The 16,161-nt window shown below is 26.1% G+C and overlaps 1 protein-coding gene across 1 annotated transcript; it reads left to right on the forward strand.

Annotated features, from left to right (window-relative positions):
- The first annotated feature begins 764 nt into the window (after positions 1 to 764).
- LOC142331354 (putative acetylcholine receptor chaperone) lies at positions 765 to 15,589 on the forward strand. The gene is made up of 4 exons (XM_075377202.1): positions 765 to 921; positions 9,853 to 9,991; positions 12,281 to 12,387; positions 14,551 to 15,589. The coding sequence occupies exons 1-4, from the start codon at positions 811 to 813 to the stop codon at positions 14,659 to 14,661; spliced, it is 468 nt and encodes a 155-aa protein (XP_075233317.1). The 5' UTR covers positions 765 to 810; the 3' UTR covers positions 14,662 to 15,589.
- The last annotated feature ends 572 nt before the right edge of the window (positions 15,590 to 16,161 follow it).

Below are 16,161 nucleotides of genomic sequence, written 5' to 3' on the forward strand. Positions count from 1 at the left end.
ATATTACTGCTTATTTGATGACATAAATTAATATAAAATAAATTACAATAATACTAAAAGGAATAAGGATTTTTTTTGTGAAAAACTTGTTTTTATTGTAAGAAAAAATATACTCAGAATACATTTGTAAGGAAGAATATGTTGTGTACTTAATAAATTAATCAAGACTAAAAAGTTTATTGGTGAAATTTTTTTTCATATGCTAATTTATATTCTAAGTATATGAAACATTTATTCTAAGAGTGAAATATAAAAAAATGAATTTAATATAAGTACGGTCTAAATTGTTAATATAGTTATTCAAATCTATTTGTATAACAAAACAAAGAAAAAAATTAATACAAAAATAAATAGGTAGGTGAAAACAGCAGCTGTGTTGATTAGCAACCGCCTAAAAAAATGTTTATATGTGCCAACTAACGCTATCTACCGTTTTATTAAACGGGCGCCGTTTTTGGTTGGATCCAAAAATTAAAATAAAATGAAATACGATCGGAAAGAATTAAATGAGTTTTTACTTTTTTTTTCGTAAGTAAAATCTATTTACATTTTAATAACTACATGTTAAAAAATCTATTCCCTAAAAGAGATAGTTTTATTTTTTTATCTGAAAATGAGTTTTGAAAGAAAGGGTTTAAAGGGACTGGTCAATACTTCACTCCCACTGTAATCAACGTGTCTACGTAAAAATGTATAATCAAGTGACAAGTAAGCATGCGCAGATATGTGGTTTGACGCGCGCGCAAACATCAGAAAACGAACCCCGCCCCCGCTACGACAGTAGCCGTAAAAACCACCGGTCGTGTCAACATGGGATCGGTTGTGTTAAAAAGTTTATCAGTGTTATTGGGTATTTTTTTCATATTTGTAGGTACTATGAAGTTAACATCAATTGTGAGCAAAGACTTACATAAAGATCTGGTATGTTGTTATTCAGTTCGCGTCTTCAAACTATCTTAGTTTAGTGGTGGGGGTATTACGAAAAATCGTTATGCCTCCACAGTGAACGGTGTACGGAAATACACAACCTAGTTTAACTATCAACCTTTGATATGCACAGTGTACGAAATCATGTTTGTACGTAAACATAGTGTTAATAATTCTCACACAAATTACATTGAGATAATTTAATTGCTGCATAAATACAGTTAATTACAGAAACTGTTGTATGATATACATGATTTAAAAATATTAAATTACCGTTTTGTTTAATTACATTAAAATTTAGCGCTAACACCAATGCCCAATCCCTACCCTAATAAGTTTTAACTAAAAAGATTAATGAAATTATATAATACAATATTTTTATAGGTTATGAATAATATTGTATGTGGTTCCTTAGACTTCTATTTTGTACTGTTCTTGAAGCCTTTGGCATAATGCCTTCTTGGCATCACTCTTTAAAAGTTGAGACATACTTTGCACATTTCTATTTCATTTTGTCTCCTGTTTAAAAATAAGTTAGCAATAAATTTATTGTTGAGATTATACTTTTTGCAAGTATTAATACTTATGATAAGGTAGTAGATCCAACTGAAAATTTAAAATTTACATATCTTTTTAAACAAATTTTCACCGTTAATTTTTTTTTTATGGATGAGTATATTTAAAATCTAAATTATTCTTTCAGGGTTTCATATCATATAAATGTATAGTAAACAATTATACATGATAAGCTAGGTTTTGTTTTTTCCTTTTTTCCTAAAAAGGAAAAATAATTTCAGTTGTAAAAAAATTCATATTTTTTTTCAAATTCTTCAGTAAAAAAAGTAACAGGTATTTCAGTATTTGTAATAAAGAAATGAAGAAAATTGTTTATTTAATTTAAGTAAAATGATTGTAAAAAAATATATATATACATTTTTTTATACAGCTTACTTTGTAGAACACTCATTGAAATATAAAAAAAAAATATTTCTTTGATGTACTGCATCTATAAATCAAAATAATTACTGATAAATATCCACACGTTTTAGTTGTACTAATATATATATGGACCATTCATATGTGATGTGGTGGAACAAATATCCTTTCATAAGCTCACAAGTGTTCATTAAATTTTATAACCGTCAGTTAATTAAAAGAATTTACCCAAATTTATGCAATTCACATGCTGTGTAAATGATGTTTCAATAGTTTACATAAATAAAATATTTTTATTCCTGACAAAATGTTTAAATAAACTTGATAATATGTATACTTAGAATGTTACAAAAGATTTTTTCCACATTTATTATATAAATATTATGCCAATGTTCTTACTAGGATGATTAATGTTTCTGCCTTTCATCCAGAGGTTCTGAGTCTGATTCCCGATCAGGATGAAAGTTTTTACCCTCTACAAAATTCATTATCATTCATCAGTTACTGTCATTTTGATATCAGCCTTCTGTTTCTGTATAAATAAATAATATTATAGCATGTACTTTTTTTAAGTTTGTACTAACAAACAATAAATTTAATTTCTAACAATAAAAATTTAAAGAAGAATTTAATACACATATTTTTTATTTAAATTTATATGGATAGACTTAAATAACAAGAAAATGTCTGCTAAATATTATTCTTGTACCCATTCTACAGTTTTTTAATTATAGTTTTGAAAAAATTTAACTTAAAAATAATAAAAAGTATGAAATATTAAATTTTTATATACTGTTTAATAAGTGCAGACCAATATTGAATAAATGGATATTTTGAATTAACAAAGTTACATGTATATAAAAAATAACTATTCTTGTACTCGCTACCAATTTTTATTTCTCTAATTCACTGAAACAGGATTTAAGTCATTGTTGCTTTTATTTAATAATATTAACTACTGTATTTTTAATTATTTCAAGTAAGAAATCCGTATGTCCATGGTTTTTCCCCAAATAGGCCAATTTTATTTTGTAGAGAAATTTAATAGTCCTGCTGTAGTTTCTTTCTTACAAATTAAATAGAAGATTTTTAAACTAAAAATATCATCCGTGTTGAAGTTGTCAGTTTTATCAACATTACTCATATATATATATATATATAGCTGATTTCATTCTGATATACAGAGTATTTTCATGTTAAAATTAAAGAAAATTTATCAGAACATTTATGGTAAAAAGAAATTCATATCTATTACATTTCAGAAAACCTTGTTCAAGCCCAGCAGTGGATTTGTTTCACAGTTTTTCTGCATTCCTTTTTTTATTTTTATAAAGAACTCGCCTCTGCTTTTTGTAAATGCAGTTTTAAATAGTGGTATCACTTTTAGGACCATCCAAACTTTAATTAAGAACAAACTGAAACTCTAAAAAGCTTTTATAAAAAATAAAATGCTCAGAAAGACTGCTCAAAATGAAAAAAAATCTTTTAAAATTAATTTTAGAATCTTTACTTTTTGAAGTCAGCACATTAAATTCGAGTAGTTTTAATATTTTTTATAAGTTTGGTCTAGATACCTAAAACTCAAAATTTACAGAATATTGAAAAAGTTAGGTTTTACTTGTAGGATATTTTTTCAATTGGTTTTTTTTTATTTGTCCTGTAAATATTGTTACTTTTATGATTTATTTTTAAGTGTTTTTCATTTTTCAATTTCATGATTATATAATAATTATGATTTACATGTGGGTTTCATACAATATATTTTGTGTTTCTTCGATATATTGATTAAATTTATGTTCAATAAAAATAACAGGATATTTTTGTATAAAAAATTATCAAATAATCAAAAGTCATTATAATCATAGAAAGTTCCCTTTTAGACGTCTCATTTTTATAATATAATGTTGTAATTCTTATAAGGTACTAAATATATTTCATTTAACTTTTTAAAAAGTAAATAATAATAAAAAAGTCACTGAAATTGATGCTTGCCTATTGTGAAGAAATAAGTAAATTAAATGATAGCATTATAAATTTAGATTTATAAATGATAGCATTATTTATTTCATTTTTTCATTGTTTAATTAAACATAAATTGAAATCCTTTCAAGCATCTAGAATTTTATGGGAAGATAAAAAAAAGTAATGATTCTAAGAAATAAGAAATATACAAATTTTAAATGCTAAAATTAGTAATTATGTATTAAGTTTTTATCTTGACCTGTTTTTTGAAAGTTTATTTTTAAATTAATAAAAATATGTTTATTTCGAGATTTTCTAGTGTTCCAATTTTGCTCACAATTTTATTTATTGAATATTTTTAGGTTTGTTTTTATTTTTATTGTTTCTTATGTCATTTTTAAAATTTATATTTAATTTAATTAAACTTATTTTCACATCCCTATTTATTATAACTTTTTATGGTTTATTTTTATTTACAACATTATTTTTATACTTTACTATTTATATTTTTTTAGAATCTTTTTAATAATTTTTTTTACACAATATCTACATTCTGTTCCTTTTGAATAATGAAAAGATATATTGAATATTTAAAATTATTTTGAAAACCTAACAGTAGTTAACTCCTGTATAATCTGTTTTTATTCTTGCTGGCACTCTGTAACAGCTGCTGACAGATGATAATGAAATGATTTTTTTTATAGCATATGAAAAAAATCCCATGATTGACCAGGACTCAAATCCAGAACCTTCGGATGGTAGTTAGAGACTCTACCCCCTGCCATGGAATTTGGCTTTGATAATTTTAAAGTTATATAACAGTAAATCGGTTCACAAAATTCAATTGATATAAGTGTTATTACTTTTACTGTTAATATTTTATTTAATATCTCAGTTGAAAAAATTATTTATTTTTTTAATTTATACAATGTAATGAATGAATATGATGATAATAAAATAATAATAATTGTAATAGTAATAATAACAATAGTATTTATTTAAATTTATAGTGACTAATCTCCATGCAGCTGTCACATTAGATTTAAAACATCAGTTGGCTTGGCAACTTTTCTCATTTAAAATATGATTCTCAGTCCCTTATATCTCTTTATATTATTGTGCTTTTTTAGTGCAAAACTTACATTAATATCTTTAAAAAAATATTAATATTAATATCATTGGCTAAATTAATTTTTTTTTTTTAAATTCTTTTCACTTATAATTAATCATGTAAGGTAATCTTTTTTTCATAAATTTTACCATACACATGATAGTTTTTTAAGATTAAGAAAAATAGAATTTATAAAATTAAAAAGTCAAAATAAAAGCTAGCAGTTATGATATTTTCTGAGATTTGCAAAGAACTTAAAATTTCACCATTCACTTCCAATGTTGGGGGTTGCATTATTATTATTATTATACTTATTACTTTAAATATTTTTTAACAAAAATAGAAATAAAAAATGTTTTGTAATGGTTTATTTAACTAGTAAAAACTGAAAAAAATTATCAAAAATTCAGCTTGTACTAAGAACAATGATAATGAAAAAATGTTTTTAAATGCAGGAAGTGACAAAATATTTGTTATTTAAACAAAAAAAAATTAATTAAAAAAGTTGTATTTCTTTTTTAAATGGTAACGGTTCAAAACTGCCCAGATAACATTTTGTATGTGAAATGGTATTAAAAAAGTTTCAATTTAAGTTGATACAGTAAAAAGCTAAAAGAAAAATTTTTATAAATTACAATTTTTAATGAGGGAGTCCATACATGAAAATTAAAAAAAAAGTTAATTTTTATTTATTTTATTCCTCCTGTAACAACTGGTTGTATAATCCTGTTTATAATTTTATTTTAATTATTAAAAATCATAAAATAATACATTTTTTAATAATTTTTATTAAAAGTTCAGATTGCATACACAGTAATTAACATTCTATTCAAATTAATATCTATATTTTCATTTTGACTGTATTTTGAATATTAGAAAAAACCACATGAGAAGTAGTATAGTACATAATAAATGTCATTTTAGTTGTGTTTGTTATTACAATAATGATAAAATAGATACTACAATTAATAAAAAAAAAAAAAAAACTATATAAAATTTGATAAGATATTACACTTTTTTTTTTTTGTAAAAATATTTCCTGAAGTAAGAGTTGTTTAATTTGTTTGTTAAAATAAAAAGTACAATTTTTCATTTGGAAAAAGTAATTACCATTGCTTTGTCCTTTACCTCGATGCAATCTCTAATAAAATTTTCAACAGTATTTCTGTCTGAAATAAAGTTCTCTATGCATATATTACATTTTTGGTTGTTGCAATAAGTAAAAATGACTGTTGTTACCAGTTAAAAAATAACATACCCCAAATTTTTTTTTATTTTGCAAAATTATGAGATGTTATGAGTACAAAATCTCTTTCTTATTAAAATATATATATATATATTTTTTTTGAAACATTATATATCACTTTATTAAATAAATTATTTTAAAAACAAATGTTTAAATCTATCAGATACAGTTAAAAAAAGGTAAGAACCCTCACCTATCTGCAGTGCTTTCAGAGTATTACTCCATCATCAACAAATAAATTTGATAATTATACACAATTATAAATTAAAATATATAGATAAAATAAAAAATCTTTAGTATGTATAAATTAGTGTCATAGTTAAAATTTCTTATATCTACCATGGTAAGATAATGAATGATTCATTATTTTTTATTTATTTTTTTTACATTTTAACTATATATTTTAATTTATAATTGTGTGTAATTTATAAAATTTGTCTGCTGATGATGGAGTAATACTCTGAATGCACTAAGGTAGGTGAGTGTTCTTATCTTTTATTTGAACTCTATCTGATGGATTTAAATATTTGTTTTTAAAATATATAATATATATATTCATAAATGTATGTTACATCTCAAGAATAGTTAACGAATATTAAAACAGAATTTGATCTGGTTGTTTGTATAGAAGGGGGATTTTATTCCATTAAACTTTTGAAAAAGAAATTAAATGCAAGGTACTGTATTGTGAAAGGGATTGAATTACATCAAAATTTTAGTTGTTCTTTCTAGTTTCAAAAAAAACTGTTTAAAAGGTAAAGTTTTCAACTATGTAGTAAGAATGGGGATTATTTTTCCATTTCTACAATAGCATGCATATTAGTTACTATAATGGTTGTAATTACCTGACTTTTTTTTTGTGGGTGAAAAACGCCTGGGCGTTATCATCGCCCGAAATTGTATTAATAAAAGGATAAAATAATTCCAAAATAATAAAACTTATAAGGCTTAAAATTAATTTTAATCATATAATAAAAATTTATTAAAGCAAGAGTCAAGAAGGTGAAATAAAATTCAAAACTAATACTGCAGATGAAGTCTTTAAAATATAAAAGTTAAAATAATCGAATAAAGAAACTATACAAAACTTACCTAATTCCGATGGGTTGTGCAAAAGGCTCCCTTCTCAGATGATAAAATTAAAGACATAGAACCAAAAAAATCAAAATTGAAAGTAAAGGTTAAAAATTATCAATAACTCATCTAGCATAAAAATATATATGATAATATTACTTTTTTGAAGTAACCTGGTAGTATGCAAAAACAGAAACATCCGGTCCAACATTTCGTTATTATTGTACAAGATATCACGGATGTTTCTAGGTAGATTAAACTTACAATGGAATGCCGCATAACATATGCAGTCCACGAGAATGTGGTGCACAGTCATGCGGCAGTTGCAGCGTGTGCATAGAGGTGGGACTTCTTCTGACATTAGGTATTCGTGTGTGATCCTTGTATGTCCTATTCGTAACTGGCAGAGGACCACTTCCTCATGACGAGACTTTCTGCAAGAAGAGCCCCATGGCAACACTGAATCTTTAATCCGTCGGAGTTTATTATCGACGGTAGTCGCCCAGTCACTTCGCCACCTTGCTCTCAGTGATTGTTTTACACGATTAATAAAATCAAAGGTAGTAACTCAGGTGGTGAAAGGAGGTTGAATACACGCTTCTTTGGCAGCATAATCTGCTCTTTTGTTACCTAGAATCCACGTGGCTAGGGATGCAGCAAAAACTTACTTCTGTGTTGTGATTACCTAACTCAGCGATTGCATCGTAAATTTCAATGACAACAGGATGAGTCACTCACCTGACATGAGTCACAATTCACTTTCATGGATGATATAGCCATATTTAAAACTAATAAGCATCCTCTGCCAAGCTTACTAGGCGTTTTTACTGTGTGAGGTAATCCAAAGAATATAACCACTGTGAAAGGTATACAGTAGCGAGCAAATTAATCTACACAGGGAATTTTTTCTTTATTTCTATGTTGTGGCTACACTGCTTAATCCCACACATTCTTTAAATTTAAGTAATGTGAGATTATTGTTATTTGATTATTTAGCAATTTTCATGTTATAAATAGTGTTTTGGAAAGTTTATTTCATTTCTTTTTACAAAATAATTTTTTTTATGTCTTGAATATATAATAATGGACATAACTCCAAGAAAATTTTCAAAAATTGTTTCTCTGAGCAGTGGTGATTGACTAGGAACAATGAATGCAATTTTAAAATATTTTAAAAAATCTGGTTCCTTTTCACTTCAAAAGAAAGGCAAATGTTTGTGTTTTCTTTTACTGTTCATCATTTTAGATTAGGTTAGTTATAGCAAAAAAATGTGGGGCATCAGCTGATAATCAAACTACTGACTGAAGACTCGAGGTGCAACACGCCAAAAAGAAATAGCTTCCAGGTAGTCTTAAATCCAGAGTCACCAACAACTCATTTCACCCTAATAAAGATGGAGCTGCCCTGTTACTTTACAAGAAGCATCATCAGTAGTGCCGTGACCATAACGTTTACAGTAGAAGAAAAACAAGGGATTGGTTAATAGTGAGAAAAAGTGAACTTGATCCAAAATTATCTAATGTGGATTTAAATCAAGAATTAGCAGCCAGTTGAACAGGTTTACAAATGACTACTGTTAGACACTAACCTCTTGCAGCTGGACAGAATTCTCGTTGACCAGTTAAAAAGTATTATTATTATTACTAGTTTAACACCAGCAATGTGCAATAAAAGGCTGTTGTGGGCCAAAGCAATTGCTAACTGGACCAAAGATGGCTGAAAAAATGTTGTTTTCCAATAATCTCATTTTTATGTTCAGAGATAAGGGTTCAATATGTGGAACCCTTGTCCCTGATGTTAACCCTTTTATTAAGTAATGCTTAAGAAAAGCATCAAATGAAAATAAATCACCGGTTTGTATTAACATAACTGGCAAAAAAGGTTTTGGGGTTGTTTCCCTCTTGAAGGTCCTTGTTCATTACTTCCAGTAGAAGGTATGTTGAAAAGTAATGGATATATCAAGATTCTGAAGGAAAAGGTTGTGACACAACTTCAAAACAAATTTCCACAAGGCAAAAAAATGTTCCAACAAGATTTGGCACCATGCCAAATTGCCAAAAAAAGTGGAAAGCGTTTTTTAAGAATGGACATTAAAATGCTCCCATGGCCAGGTAACTGCCCAAACGTAAACTAAATTGAAAATTTTTGGGCAATAGTCAAAAACAACTAGAAATTAACTGTACCACAAACAATAATATTGGTGTGGTTCTGTGATGAAGGAATCAAAAAAATATTTAGTACACTTGTTGAATTGATGCCAAATCGTATATATGAAGTGATTAAGAATAAAGGAGGAGATATTAATTAGTAGATATTCACAAATTGTACAGATATGATCTTTTTTAAATTAAGTTAATTTTTATTAAATAACATCTGCGTTCAGATTAATTTCCACGTTATGGTAGATGCAGAATATTAGTAATCATTTTCTATTTGATAATTTAGAAGTTAGCAGTTAATATCTGAGTGATATTATTGGATGATTAATTAATTGACAAATAATTAATAAATTTAATTATTGTGAACCTCACTTACTAGATATCTTATTATTTTTATTATATTTTTAATATTTTAGTGCTTCAATTATGATTACAGAGAAAAGAATACGTTAAGTATGCCAAAGTATTTCCTCTCACAGAAATGTTAGATTTTAAAGTTCCAGCTAAATGGTACAGAAGAGTTATTGGAAGCCTTGAAATAGTCTGTGGATTAGCTATGGCATTTATACCAATAAGTAAGTAACATAGTTTTTGTCTTTTGATAAAAATAAGCTTTCTGTTATAATTACAACAGTTACAGAAAAATTAACATCTTTTATCTCATAATAGAAAGAAATGATGATCTCTTGATAGAGTGTTCTTAAAGCAATCTACATTAGTAATAATAACTTAAGTGTTTTTCAATTTTTATTTTTTTCCTTTAATTCTTGATCCATTAAATTCTTCATGATTAAACTCTATTAAGTGTTTTGCATTAGAACAGGATAAACAACCATTTGAAATCTTAAATATTTGTCCTGCAAAAGTTGTTTAAAAGTCTATTTCCTGTGATTTTTAATCCTCTGATATTTTGATTAAAATGTAATTAGTAAGTTAATTACAAAAAAAAAATTACTGCCCAAAAATTAAAAATAAATTAAACTAAACAAATGATAATAAATTGAACTAAAAAATAAGAAAACAATGTGTGGAAATAAAGAACTAAACATTGTTATGCGGTATTTAATTAAATGAAATAATGGGTGACCTATCAACTTTCAGACAGTTTTAATTTGTTTAAATGTATTTTTTACGTTGTAGAAATTTTACAATTTAGTCATTTTATTTTTTTATCTTATTTGTTTGTTCAGGAATAATATAATAGATTTTAGTAGAACTTTGCAAAATTACGAGGGATGGCTAAAATATAATGTACAGTTACTCATAACCCATAAATGAAAAGAGATAGTCAAATGAAATTAATGTGTCATATAAGTACTTTTAATTTGCCTCAAAAACTTACATTATTTTTCCACATAATCATAATTTACAGCTATACATTTCACCCAATGATGAACCAATTTTCTCATCTCATCAATAAAGAATGCTGGTGATCGTCCCCTGATCCACAACCTCACTGTATCCTTCAGTACATCATTCATGGTAAAATAAATATGTTTAATACCACTCTTTAAATCCAAAAAGGAACGAAAATCACTGAGCATTAAAATCTGTAGAGTACCGAAGATGTGGAATAGGTTTAAATTTTGACATCACAAGAGCTTGTTGCATGTGATGTCTCGCTGACCATTATCATATTTCAAAATTATCGGCTCTGAGGATGTCAAACATGTCTCCTAACTTGTTTTAGAAACATCAAAAGTAGTAGAAACATCTCCTTTTGTCATTTCTCATTAGTCACAGGAATTGATTGACCACTGCGAGGTTCATCCTCAATATTTGCTTTACCAGCTTCTGATGCACAAGATTTTATTGCTCACCTACTCACAGTACTAGAATTTCATCACTGTAAATAGCTTTTAGACAACAACTCGATTCTATAACAGTGGTGATTGTCAGATAATGAGGGTAGTGTTTTTAAGGGCATGGGTCGACAAGTTTTGGTATGTTAAATTAGGGGAAGAAAACCACAAGATGGCAGCACCTGATATTTTATGCGGTATTTATTCTCCCATTATCTTCAGTGTGCATTACATTTCAGTTGTCATTCATATTTCTTAAACCTTGGATGGAATTTTAGTTAGTTAAGGGTTAATAAATTGTCCTAGGCAAGATGTTAAACAATACAGAAGTAATACTCGAATAATAATAATCCTTTTTCTTCCAATTTTTCTTACTACTTCATTATCCCTCTTGTGCCTAATTCTTATTCCCTTACAAATTTCCACAGAGCTCAGATGGATGAAAAATTTACCTGTAGGATTATCCAACAAGTACTTATCAGATTAAATCAAGCTACAAAGCTTGATTTTTTTTCCTTATTTATCATTCCTTCTCAAGTTCTAAAACCAAATAGTTAGAAATTCTTCCATGTATGCACATTAAAATCTGATGTTCAATTATATTTTTATATAAATAATAAATTAAATATTAATTAAGGAGTATTAGTATGTAGTTTTTTTTTTTAATAATTTATTGAACACCACGGTGAAAAAAAAGTGATTGCACTTTAAAATTATTATTATTATAAATCACTTGCAAATTAAAAAAAGCTGGTTTTTCGAGACGATCTTTTGGAGCTAATTATCAATTATACAGTTCTTCCTTCAATAGAATGCCATTAATAACTTTATAAGAGAAGGAACTGCATAATTATCTCGGAAAGGTTCTGTTTAAAAAAAATGTACATTTAATAATTTGAAGAAAAAATTATAATAATTTTAATACTACTTACTTTAGTAAAACTACTGTAATTTTTACCTTTAATTAGTCAAATTTATAATTATGTACATTTCAAGCATGTTATAATTATGTGTTTATAGAGGTATGTTAAGTGATTTTATGGTTTTGTACTTTTTTTATAGATGCTGTAAAACAGGGTGCAAATATTGTATTACTATTATTAATGATGATGGCTGTGTATTCTCATTATATGGTGAATGATAAATTTGAAAGGATTGCTCCAGCACTGGTGTGTAATATATATAATATTTATGATTGTTTTATATTTGTGTGTGTTTTTTTTTAAGTAAAAAAAGATAAAATCTATGACACGCACTTTACCCACACAGAATATTCTGAGGATAGCAACTGATGAATGTTCTAGCTGAATATGCAGAATATCCTCAAATATTTCCCATATTATGAGGATATATCCTAGGAATATAAAAATGTTTTTCCATTGTCTTAGAATATACTTATGGGATATGTTTGAGAAATTCTCAGAATTTTTAGTTTAGTTTATAGATAATAGGATATTCTAAAGACATTATGAATATCCTTAATAAACCTTCAGGCTGCAAAATTTATACTTCATTTGGAGCATTTTCAGGAACATATACAAGCATATAAATACATCCATCAAACAAATACTTCTTATTAGGAACAATAAAATCATATTTTCAGATGTACAAAACATCAGTATTAGAAATCAATAATATCACTTCACTGATCTTCATAACAGAGTAGTAGCATTTCGACCTTTCACTTGGAGATCCTGGTTCAAATCCCAGTCAGGCAGCATGGCATTTTTTATTTTCTACAGAATTCCATTTCCATATTCCCATGTACAAGCTTCACAGTATCTGTGATAAATTAATTATTAATCATAAAAAAAAAAAATTAAGTATTTATTCTTGGAAAAATACTTAGAATATAAAACAGCAATGAAAATATAATTAATACAATAGAATTATACTACAGTAGAAATTCGAAAACATAGATTGGCTTAGGAAAATAGTACATTTATTTTAAAATCGTTTAAAAATTTTCCCATTTTTTCAAATTACTCACTTGGGTAATTTGAAAAGAGTTGGATTGGATTACGGCGTTGGATCAGTTACTTTTTTTGGGGTTGGCTGCTTCTATTTTATTCAATTCTAAAGATATAATTATAAACACTGATTCTCCGTTTTTTCATAGTGTCTCAGAATTTTTCAATTTTTAGATACAGGTTTTTGTTGGAGATTAATTTTATCTCATTATTTGAAATTTTGAGCCTGATAGTTTCCTTTTTTATTTTTCTCTTTCTTTTTTAAGTTGTTTCTTTATTGCTTGGAGTGACTGAACTTTATTTATCAGTAATTATTTTTATGGTTAATTCACCACTTAAATTTAAAGATAGTACATGGGAATATAAATGGAAATTTTGTAGCATATCAAAAATGCTACACCTGATCAGGATTCAAATCTGTAACTCAAATCTGCAGTAAATTGCAATAGCAGCAAGTTTTAATTATTTTTATTAAAAAAAACCATTCTGAAGAAACAGATTAGTGTGAAATATTAAATGTAAATAAAAATAATAAAAGGATTAGAAATAAATCAATTAACTTTAACCCAAAAATATTTATATATGCATGGATTGAATAAGGAATCTTTTCCTTTTTTGAAAAGGTTTAAAAAATGCATCTTATGAGTCTGAATTTATTTAAATAATTATTATGCATAAAAGGTTTTATTTAATTTCAGTATTAATGAAAAATTTTGTTAAAATTTTGACTGTCACATAACTTCTGTAGTGGTTAGAACTCTGGCTAATGACTAGATTGGTTGGTTTTGAATCAATTCCCATTAAGGGTTTAGCATATTTTTAACTACCTATCAATCTTCCTTGGTAAAATACATGCAGAAGAATGCCTACAGTCATAATTAAAATAAAAACAAAATTTAATTGTTTAAATTATAACTTTGACCCACCTTGAAAGTATACATCAGGTGATACCAAAAGCATTTATTATTTAAATTTAGTATTGATAGATAATTGAAAGTCATTTTAATTGTTCTTTGCCAAAATACTTAACGTATGGTAAGCTTCAGGAATGTTACTAATTTGTACTATTAAATTACTGCTGTTACATAGTTGGCACTTCTTTTTAAATGAATGATTAATTTCAGAATTAATTTTTTTTTTTTGAATTACTTTCCGTTTTTAAGAGAAAAAATAGTTTAAGACATCACGTAATCAAATTATTATTTTAATAGGAATTATATGTATCTTTACTAAACTGTTTTTACTGTAAATTTTAGTTTTTATAATAATTTTTTTTTTCATGTAATTCAGTTTTATTTCATGGGCAGTTTTATCCATCTCAAGGAGATAAATAGTTGATTGATAAAATTCTTTTTTCTTTAGGTGTTCTTCTTCATGTTAATGGGAAGAATGGTAATCGATTGGCAGTTACGAAGAAAATTGGAAACAACAGCCGGTACAAATGGTGATTTGAAACAGAAAAAGCAAGACTGAAAATGGACGAAAAATAGAACAGTTTGTGGTATTTCATCCAACCATAAACAGAACTGATATTAACTTTAGCCAAAAAATAAAATAATTTGGGTGGTTAGATTTTATTTCCCCTTTCCTATGGACTTTGCCATTTCGGACAGTTGAATTTTTCTTTTTGTTTATTGTAATTTTTTTTTAATTTGAGAAAATTTCCTTTTTAAAGGGAAAAATGAATATTTAAGTTACCAAAAAATAATAAATGTTCCTTTTTATTGTTGGTTATTAATTAGAATAATTTTAGATTTATCAAAAAATCATTATAATTGTTATTAATATTATTTGTTAATTACGTATTGTTTATTTTTTAACGTTACCATTTCTATGTGTATTTTTGTGTTATGCTGAACAATAAGAACTGTTATGTTGTTAGATAATTAAAAAAATTGTTTAATTATAATCTAACATTCTTGTTTATTGTTACAAGATTAATTTTAATTAAATATATTTAAAGCAAGAATTTTTTTCTGTGATCATATATCAGAAAATTGTTTACGAATACAGTGTTATTCCATTCTCTATAGAATACCTTTTGTTCTTACCATGAAGTAGATTTAGTTATTTTTTAACTATGTGCATTGGAAGTAGTTGTATGTAAGCAACAAACATTCAAAAAGTATTGTTATATATTTACTAAATCTTCATCATGAAAAGAAAAATTGAGATTCTTACTTAGCCAATGATAAACCAAGTCCCTCTGTACACCCATACATCCAGCCTTTCTATACACCAATAGATCTAATTTATAAAAAAGTAAAATTAAATACTTTTTATTTTTATTGAAAAATATGATAATTTAAGCAAATAAATTATAATAAAAACATTTTTATTTGTTTAAACTATTAGTTAGATAATTTCTCACTTTGTAATCAGCATAATAAATTACACTGTTTAGTTATAAACAGTGAATTAAAATTTAATTTTCAAAATTATAATAAAAACCTTTTTTATAAACCATAAAAATCTGGCATAAATAACATATTTAATCAGGAGAAAAAATCAAAATTAACCTTTTTTTAATTTTTATATATACTAACAGTATTATAATGGTTAATGACATTGGTTTTGTTTTTCCCCGTTTAAACAAAATTAAAAATAAAACTAGTTTATTTTTTATTTTATAAATAAAATTTATTTACTTTTACTCTGGACTAATCTCACTATGTGTACAGCAGTAAAATATTTACAAAGAAGTAAATAGGTAAGAAGCAAAACATTTATTGGAAAAATGACTTTTTTTGTAAAGGTGAAAGGATTGCTGATAGAAAGAGAATCCCTATTGAATTATTTATCAGTTGCTATAGATGGAATGTGTTATACAGATCTGAATATATACAGGTAGATTAAAAGAAGAATGCAAAATGAAAAAATGCTGAGAAAATTTTGAGAGAAACAGAATTAGATGAAGATAACCACTTAGGTGAGAAAACCACTTCAGGGATAATTTTTCCTACATAGAAAATT

This window comes from Lycorma delicatula, chromosome 10, assembly GCF_047948215.1.
Source record: "Lycorma delicatula isolate Av1 chromosome 10, ASM4794821v1, whole genome shotgun sequence".
NCBI classification, from domain to species: domain Eukaryota; kingdom Metazoa; phylum Arthropoda; class Insecta; order Hemiptera; family Fulgoridae; genus Lycorma; species Lycorma delicatula.

What these genes read in the sequence shown, in the direction of transcription:
- LOC142331354 (XM_075377202.1), top strand. Translation starts at nt 811, where the DNA reads ATGGGATCGGTTGTGTTAAAAAGTTTATCAGTGTTATTGGGTATTTTT. An exon ending in AAGACTTACATAAAGATCTG is followed by an intron (nt 922 to 9,852) that starts GTATGTTGTTAT and finishes TTATGATTACAG; the next exon opens with AGAAAAGAATACGTTAAGTA. An exon ending in AAAGGATTGCTCCAGCACTG is followed by an intron (nt 12,388 to 14,550) that starts GTGTGTAATATA and finishes TTTTTTCTTTAG; the next exon opens with GTGTTCTTCTTCATGTTAAT.